The 9,698-nt window shown below is 38.3% G+C and overlaps 1 protein-coding gene across 1 annotated transcript in view; it reads right to left on the bottom strand.

Moving 5' to 3' along the window:
• Positions 1–1,238: 1,238 nt before the first annotated feature.
• Positions 1,239–9,698, bottom strand: part of PANK1 (pantothenate kinase 1) — a 62,037-nt gene continuing 53,577 nt past the window's right edge. The window contains exons 6-7 of the mRNA XM_036265889.1: positions 6,459–6,584; positions 1,239–2,320 (exon numbers count right to left, since the gene is read on the bottom strand). Coding sequence (XP_036121782.1) covers positions 2,261–2,320; positions 6,459–6,584 — 186 coding nt within the window. The 3' untranslated portion in view covers positions 1,239–2,260. The remainder of the gene's footprint in view (positions 2,321–6,458; positions 6,585–9,698) is intronic.

Genomic DNA, 9,698 nt, shown 5'->3' with positions numbered 1-9,698 from the left:
GATTAGTGACTTGTCTGCAGAGCTAGTCAATGGTTGAACTGGATCCAAACTGAAGCTGTCTTGTGATCAAAAGCCATGCTCTGGACTACCTGACTATCCTGACTCTCTCTAGTCTCAGATAAAAATTCTTCATTCCTCCCAAGTTTATTCGTGATGTTGAGCCAAAGGAAGTTTCCGTAATTCAAGTAAATATGAAAATCTTCAGACTTTCTGTCCCTCCGTGTATAAAAGAGGCTGGCTATACGTAGCCAACATTTAACTGATATTTGTAGAACAGAATAAGTTATTTCCTTAGCTACACCAACGTTTGAAACAGTTGTAATGACAGATCAAGTGGTTCCAGATCATTAAAATAATTATTTAGTCACACCAACTTGCCCCAAGGTGTGCTAGTCCCTGCCAGATGAGTAAGAATGATAGAAAAGAACATCAAAAAAGGCACTATCATAGATCATATGCAGATTTTTTATATTTATCTTTTTCAAGAACATCTTAGTTTGAATTTTTAAAATCAGGTGGAAGTTGATAAATGTATTTGTGATGACTAAATTCTGAAATGCTTTAGGAATTACCAAATATAGTAGTGATTTTGGGAATAAGAAAACTATTTTTTTAAAAAAATTCCTGCATAGAGCTACAGTTTCAATTGAAGATGCAGTGTTTTGGACTTGGCCACACTTACGTGACAGCTTCAAAATATGAAATGTAAGAGCAGCAGAAAATACAACACACATGCATTTTATGATACAAAAGGGGATAATATGAACATGAAGACCAAGAAATGAAAATAACATGTACACTAAAAAAAAAAAAAAAATCACAACAGAAACAGGCTTTATTTCAATCAGACAAGTGAATACTTCAATTAACATCAGCTTCTTCAAGACCTGAATATATGGAAATTAAAGGTGGTGCTCAGGAGCCAGAGAAGGAAAAATTCATCACGGAGCAGTGTACTACCCTTGCAAAATCCCTTTCAACAAAATGCTCAATGCCAAAATTTCGTTAGTTCTAAATCTTTAGCTCTCGTGTATTTCAATGTTCGTCTAAGATTCACATTTGAAAGTTACCCATCAGTCCCAATGATGTCTTTTAAAAAGAAAAACAAACAAATACACATATATATATATAAAATCAGTACCATAATTTTTTTAAATTTTAGAAACTGAGATCGAAATACAGCTTTTAGTTTAAAATATTTCAAATGAAAAAACTTTATTATTATTTTAGATGACTTGTTACAAAGCTCCTAAGTATACATACATGTATAAAACAAAAAGTTATTACTATCTGACACCTCAATCCCCGACTTCTCCTAACCCTCCCAGTGTGAACAGTTAATCTACCGGGAGAATTCGCCCTATACTTTTCAGTGTCCTGCACAAGGATTTCATTTATACTTTGTGCACAGTTGAAGACATTTCATTATAGAACATTTCAACTTAATATAACCTAATAGAAAATAAATCCAACAAGACACCACACTCATAGGGATATGATAAAATTGCATATGATTTTCAACTTTTACCAGACGCCTTGAATTCATGAACACTTTCAGAGTTTCCCCTTCAAGGGCACTTTTGAGAGGTTCAGGTCTCATGCCTAACTTCGTACTGATTTGGACAGCACCTTGAGTTATCTGAACAAACACAGTGAAGGAAGGTAAGGTGGGGAGGAGGAGTCATCCGAGGACAGAAACAGGAGCAAAGACTCTTTTTCCATAAGACATTCAAACAGAAAAAAATCAAGACAATAAAAGGTAAACAAACAAACAAAATAGTGTTCACAGTAAAACATGCCAGATTTGTAGTTTCATTTGAAACCAACAGCAAATCATGAAACGTCATGAAAAAATATAAGTAAAGGTAAAATCTCCTAGAGTAATTACTAAACGAATTTAAAATTACCACACTGATCAGTAAACCCCAGAAGAAGTATAAACAGCACTTATATTTCAGGTCCTTCTTAAACATCATACAACTCTTCGAAGTTAATGCATAAAATTGGTAGGTTTGGCCACGCTGCACAAAATGTTTGTTGTTTTGTTTTTCTTAAAAATACAGTGTACAGAAAAAAAAACTCTTGTATTCCCCATTTTGAATCATAAGCTCAAAACCCAAGAGGAAAAGATCAGCTTTTTAATGATTTAGAAAATCCAGCATGAATGGCTTGGCTTCCGTCCCGTAGCGACTTTCACCTTCTCCAGCAGCGATTCCGGGTCTCTGTTCTCACAGAGGACTGTTCCGTCCATGGCTCATCTCTACTGGTCGTCGGTCATTTTGAACAGTTCCAACAGTGCCCCGACAGCTCCAAAGTAACCCTACAAAAACAATGGGAAAACTGCAGGATTTCCTCTGAACTCAGCCAAATATGAGCATTTTTAATAATTCTGGGAATGCTGCCCCGTAATGTTGTAGCTAAAAGAAATTTAAAACCTTAACTCTGGCCCTGGCCAGTTTGGCTCAGCGGTTAGAGCGTCGGCCTGCGGTCCGGAGAGACCCGGGTTCGGTTCCCGCTAAGGGCACGTGCTTCGGTTGCAGTTTGTCCCCGGCCCTGGCTGGTCGTGCGGGTGGCAGCCACTCGATGTGTCCCTTCACGTCGATGTTTCTCTCTCTCTCTCCCTTCCTTTCTCTCCCTCCCACTCTATCTGTACAAAAAACTGAAAAATATCCTCGGGTGAGGATAAAAAAAATAAAAAATAAAAAAATAAAACCTTAACTCTGCCATGAAACATGGTGGAAGGATGCTAATGCTATTACCAATAATGAAATGTTTTGGATATTGATTTGTTTATTATACATATTAAATAAGTTGACTGATGTAAAATGCTTAGAAAAAGGGCACCCAGTGTGAGCTACTGAAGTGCTGTGTGTTGTTAGTAGTATAACGATTTCATTTTCATTCTTGCCGTGGCAAAGTTTGTGTTATTATCCCCATTTCACAGATGAGAAATGGAAGGCAATAAAGTAAATTATCTTTGCAGGATCCCATGACACATGCCAGGGCTCAAGCCCAAATCTATCTGACTTTGAAGCTGCAATATCTCACAGGGAAGAACTGTAAGAGTCCCTCAGTCGATCTTGGAAAGGCAGCCAAATCAGCCCATTTCACTTTGCTCACCTGTAAAAGAAAAGCTCATGCTTCTGTGAAAATGACAGAAACTGAAAACGAGAAATGTTTCAAGGAACTGGTTTCAGAAAGGCAGGAGACTCCACTCCTCCGGTATATGCCTACCTCGAAAGTCACTGCAGAAGCAGGTGCCAAAATGCCAGAACACTGCATGGCAGCACCTTTGACTCCACCGTCGCTGGCCCGCATTGATTGAGGGCTCACTAATTGTTCTAAGCACTTTACATGGACTTCCTCATTTAATCTGCACAATAACTTCAGAAGACATACTATTATGTTGCTGTTTTACAAATGCTAACACAGAGGTGGAAAGGTAAAGTCACTGCCCAAGGTCTGCCAGCCATAAGAGGCTGTGCTCTTAACCGCTGGGCTAGACGTCTTAGGAGACGCTCACTAACATAAACCAAATACATGACAGACGGAGTGAGTGACGACTCTTGAAGCAGGGCAGGAAAGCCACCATACCAGTCAGTGCTCCCCAAAAGTCCTCTCTCCACAGCTCCTCCAGTGAGGCCTGCCTAAGCCGGAGTGAACTTAAGAATGGAGAATTTTCTGATACCTACAAGGGGTTATAAAGTCATTCCGGTTTCATTGGCTATGGAGACTTGAGTTATGTATGATACAGAGTAACAAACCAAAGCCATGGTCCACAGAGGCCTAGGATGGTACAAAGTGCCATGCATTTTTACCCACACAAGTCGATTTCTCTAAAACGTTGGCTCTTGCCCTGGCTGGTTTGGCTCAGCGGTTGGAGCATCGGCCTGCGGTACAGAGAGACCCGGGTTCGGTTCCCGCTAAATCGTTGGCTCTTATTCCCTGTCTTACCAGCGATTAACTAGCAAAGTACCCTTGTAGATGGCTTTTAATCCCTGGTGGCTTCTAGATGTGTTTTCTGCATTAGTCCAAGAGACTCTGGACTTAGGGCTGCCAGATAAAATATAGATAAATGCCAGATAAAATAACCGTGTCCTGTATTTTTAATCGCTAAATATGGCAACACTAGCTGGGCCTTAACTATTTAATATTTAAGTTCCTATTGTTTTGTTTTAATAGAAATAAAATATGGGCTTAGCTCTAAATACCTTAAAATGGATCAGTAACTCTTCAAATAAATAATTCAGTTTGGCAATGAGAAAAATGCCACAGTAGTTACTCCTTACAATTGAAATGTATGCCACTTCTCTCAATACTTTTTCTGCTGCAATTATACCCTTGGGCTTAGGTATGTCCTATGATAAATAGTTGCTCTTTACACTACTGAATTTAAAAGGGGGACCCTGGCCAGTTTCACTCAGCAGTTAGAGCGTCGGCCCTCAGACCAGAGAATCCCGGGTTCGGTTCCCACTAAGGGCACGTACCTCAGTTGCAATTTGTCCCTAGGTCCAGTTGGTGTCGTGTGGGTGGCAACCAGTGGATGTGTCTCTCTAACATCAATGTTTCTCCCTCTCTCTTCCCCCCCTCTCCCTCCTGCTCTATCTGAAGATAAATGCAAAAATGTCCTCGGGTGAGGACAAAAAAATAAATAAATAAATAAATAAAATGGGGGGAGGGGGTGACAAGAGAGAGGAGCCCCTTGCTCACTTTCAGAAATCTCTGGTTTGTATTAGTGTAGAAACTCTGTATAAGGAACTCTGAATTAACTGACGCACTCTGTTTCTTCTGTAAAGGGGCTGGTTCTGTCCAGGTATACCAGTCGCTCAAGGCCAGAAAGTGCCTCTTACTAACACCTTCTGTTTTCACCAATTCAGTTGTTTACTCACTAAAAGTCAGCTGTGTTTTTCCTCAACTTTGTTTATGACCATTTGATTGTTAGTATGATAATCTAATTTAACTATATACCAACTCAACTAATAAAAAGAGTATAGAATGGTCACTTCTATAAAAACCCAGTTCAATTCTTGAAAATGAACGAGAAAAGTAGTTAATATTGAAAGCTGCTAAGGGAGTAAATCTAAAAAATTCTCATCACGAGGAAAAATAATCTTTTTTTTAATATATATATTTTTCTGTCCAGCCATTGTAGCTCAGTGGTTGAGCGTCAACCACTCAAGAGGTCACTGGTTTGATTCCTGGTCAGGACACAAGCCCAGGTTGTGGGCCCAATGCCCAGTGGGGGGTGTGCAGGAGGTGGCTAGATGATGTTCTCTCTCATCGATATTTCTATCTCTCTCTCCCTCTCACTTCCTCTCTCTCTAAAATCAATAAAGAAAATATATATATATTCCCTGTCTTACCATCGATTAACTATCAAAGTGCCCTTCTAGATGGCTTTTAATCCCTGGTGGCTTCTAGCTGTGTTTTCTGCATTAGTCCAAGAGACTCTGGACTTAGGGACTTAGGGCTGCCAGATAAAATATAGATAAATGCCAGATAAAATAAATATATATATATATATATATATATATATATATATACACACACACACACATACACACACATATATATATTTTTTTCTTTTTTTTTTCTTTATTGATTTTAGAGAGAAAGGAAGAGAGAGATGGAAACATTGATGAGAGAGAACATTGATTGGCTGCCTCTTGCTTGCCCCCACTGGGGATCGGGCCCACAGTCTGGGCATGTGCGCTGACCAGGAATCAAACTGGTGACCTCTTGGTGCATAGGTCGACGCTCAACCACTGAGCCACACCAACCAGGCAGAAAAATAATCTTTTTAACAATGCGTGGTGATGAATGATAACCAAACTTATTGTGGTAATAACTCTGTAATATATACATATACCAAACCTTTATGTTTTATACCTAAAAGTTATACAATGTTTTATGTCAATTATATCTTAACAAAAGTGGAACCAAAATGAAACAAAGACTGAAAAAGCGAGTCACAAGCATGCTATGCAGGTGGGTGCCACATATGAAAGATTGAGGGGAAAAGCTACAGTCCCACAACCAAATTGCTGTATAAGTATCCTTAACTTGATCCACTTTAAAGAAACACGCGAGAAATCAAAGAAGGTGCACAATACAAAAAAAAAAAATATGAACAACAAGGTAACTACAGAGCTCCAACCAGAACGCATGCTCAAAAATAGGCTTGGTCCAACATAAAAGAACTGGTGAATAAGAAGGCACATGTGTATATTTGTGTTAAAATAAAATAGTTAAAGTAGGGAGATATTTTTTAATGACTACGCATTTTAACTGATATTTTTTTATTAACCTACTACCAGTCCTAATTGTTGGATAAGAAAACCTTCATCTTATATATTGTTCTTTGTTATCTTCTGCATAACAGAAGGGACCTACTCATATGCTAGACAAACCAAAACGCTTCCACATAGTACAGTTAAGTCCATGCAAGCTCAACCTACCTCATGTTCCAAAAACAGAGCTTTTAGCTGTCCTTTGGACCAAAAATCCATGGCATATGCTAGCAGCTTCATGGAGACCATATTGATTCTGAGAAAGTTCCCAACAAACACAACTCTGTCAATATTCTGGGGGGAAAATTAAAAAGAAAAAAACACAATTGAACCATGACATAAAAAATAGCATTTAGCACAGCCCCGATGTTCCATACATCACTGTAATCCCAGAACCTTGCAGAGTAAATATTTTTTATTAAAAGTGGAATTATTTCGGCATTTCCAAGATGAATTTAAGCAAACCTGAATCCCACAAGAATTTTGAGATTTTGTTTGGACGAGGCAGAGACCGACACTGGGCTATCCGCAGGCATTATGGTAGGTTGCCTTAAGTCTGATACAAAATTAGCTCTCAACACTCTTATATAAAATTGTAACTGGCGTTCAAGTGCAGCTAAATTTGCTTGTATATCCCTTCAATCCTCCAAACTTCAGACTGTAAAATATTACTATAACCAACTCATAAATACAATGGCCATGGTATGGGTTATTCTTCTCATGCATTTACTCAGTTTGCTCTGTGCTTAACAATGGGAATACAAAAAGAAACAATACTTTCTACCTTTAGAATATATGGTGGAACATCCTGTTTGGTCAACACACTGGTTAAAATATGGTAAAAAAAATACGTCTATATTTTTGTTGTCATGGATACAGATTTGCATTCTGAATAACACACAACACTGAGCTAGGCTGGTCTACCATGCAGAGGCTGCTCACCATTCACTCACTCACAGAGCCCGTTGCTATGGTCACTCATATCAAAGGGAAGAGAGTCTTGGAAGCTGGCATTATTTTCTGTTCAGTCTATCAAGAGTAACAAGGTCTGGGAACATCACCTTTTAACTGTCTCAAGTCTTAACAATGCATGTTCATTAACCCATTATCCACTGTGGAAAAATGTCCACGGCTCGAGGGGTGGGAGGTGCTATTAATAAATGTCCACAAATTGGAACTATCGCCGCAAACCACCCAGACTGAGAGGTGGCAAGGAACATTCAAAATAAGAAACTCAGATTAAGGAGGAATTTAATTAAATTTAGGAATTTCACCTTTCCCCCAAAAACAAGGGAATCCAAGGTCGAACTTGCTCCAAACCCAGTCCCGCTTCACTCGGGGGGACAGCCAAAGGGAAGAGAAGTGGCACTAAAAGCGGATGGACATTCCTCATTTCAAACAAATTCCAGTTGTGTGAAAGATATACATGCTAACTTTTTTTCAGAGAGAGAGTAATGAAGAAAAATTAGATTAGAAGAAAACACGAAAGAATTCTTTTCAAAAGTAGTGCTGAAGTAGAAAAGGTATAATAAATACTAAGAATCCATTTAAAAAATTAAATATTTATTCTGGGGAAAGACATCACCAAAAATAAATCCAAAAGGAGAGCAATAATCAAAAAATACTTGCAGTACATATAACATAAAATGTATTATTTACCTATAGATCAATAAGAAAAAAAGACCACCAATTCAATAGAAAAATGTGTGAGCAGCATTGATAGCTCACATATAAACAAAAGGAGAAATACTTGCTTGGCCGGTGTGGCTCAGTGGATTGAGTGTCATCCCATGGACTGTGAGGACCTGGTTTGATTCCCAGTCAGGGCAGGTGCCTGGGTTGCAGGCTCATCCCCAGTAGGGGGTGTGCAGGAGGCAGCCGATCTATGTTTCTCTGTCTCACTGATGTTTTTATCTCTCTCTCCCTTCCTCTCTCTCTACAAATATCATTAAAAACATTTTTTTTAAAAAAAAAAAAGAAGAAATACTCATGGCTATTAAATGAATAAAAAAATGTTCAGCCTCATTTATAATATGATACAAATTTAAAACCAAAATAAGGTAGCATTTCTCATCTATTACATTGGAAATAAAAAAGTTTGATAACACTCTGGAGAAATGTATAGTCTGCTTGTAGGAAATTAATTAGAACCACCTCTACCTGTCAAAATTCCTCTTAGGAATTTATTCTATACATATATTCCATGTATGCAAAATGGAGTGTGGGGGGTGCACATAACAAATTTTTAAATAATACCAAAGTCTAGAAAACCCTAAATATCATTAGAAAAATGATCAAATCTAGAATAGTATATCTACATGTTAGGATGCTTTATGGCCATTAAAAAAGATGAACTAATTCTAAATATACCTACATGAACAATCTCAAGATGTAGTATCATGTGAAAAAGCAAGAAGCATCATTTACTGAAGTGTATCTTGAAGTATGTAGGTTGGACTGATAGATAATGTCTGGGATTTGCCTTCTAATATTTTAGCAAAAAAAGAGAAGAGGAAGAAAACAGAGAAAGATGAAACATGTATGACAAAGTCTTAATAACTGCTGAGTCTTGATGGCTACACGGAGGTTCTTTATATTCCTCTCTCCTTTATATATGTTCACCAATTTCATACTAAAAGGTTGATGAACAACCAAAGCAGGATGTAGAATATTGTATGTAGAAGGTGAATGGCACGGCATGTGATTATATCTCAATAAAACTCATTAAAAAAAGAATGTTATATAGAGTGTGCTACCTTTGAAAGGATATGCTTATCCTATACTGCATACTTCTATATAGCAAAAAAACAAAAACAAAAAAACTAAAAACAATGGCTGCCTCTAGTGAGGTTAACATTGAGAACCAGCAGTGGACATGGTGACTCACTTCCCCGGATACCCTTCTGGTGTCTCCAGAACCCTCTATTATGTGTGTGCATTCTTCTCTCTTCAATAAAATGAATAAAAACACTTAAAGTCGAGGTAGAAGCATGTCATAGCAATCCAATAACCACAGCAAAAATATTTTAGATTTAGTGCATGTGGTTGAAATCAAAGATTCTCCCATAGTGACTCCAGGGAGCAAAACCATAACTGAAGAACTTGCATCACTGCTCTCACAGGGACATGTGGTGTGTCCACAGGAGTCTGCTGGGCAGGATGCCAGCCAACAGCCTGAGGCCAGCCGTGACTCCTCTCATTCATCCAATACCACACAAACCTCTAAAAAGTTACCTAAATAGCGTGTAACACTTTCCAACTGCCACTTATGCTATGGTTATAAAATAAATGGTACTGAAATTGAAATCAAAAGTTAAAAATAAACTCCGTTGTCCTCCCTCTACAGTGGTCACGACACCTGCTGGCTCACTCCAGCTCTGTGGGGAGTAGGGGAAAGGGCAGCTATTG

Source organism: Molossus molossus, unplaced genomic scaffold (genome assembly GCF_014108415.1).
Source record: "Molossus molossus isolate mMolMol1 unplaced genomic scaffold, mMolMol1.p scaffold_m16_p_17, whole genome shotgun sequence".
In the NCBI taxonomy this organism is placed as follows: Eukaryota; Metazoa; Chordata; class Mammalia; order Chiroptera; family Molossidae; genus Molossus; species Molossus molossus.
Note: the sequence above shows the minus strand (reverse complement) of the source record. Positions and strands in the feature narration are given on the sequence as shown.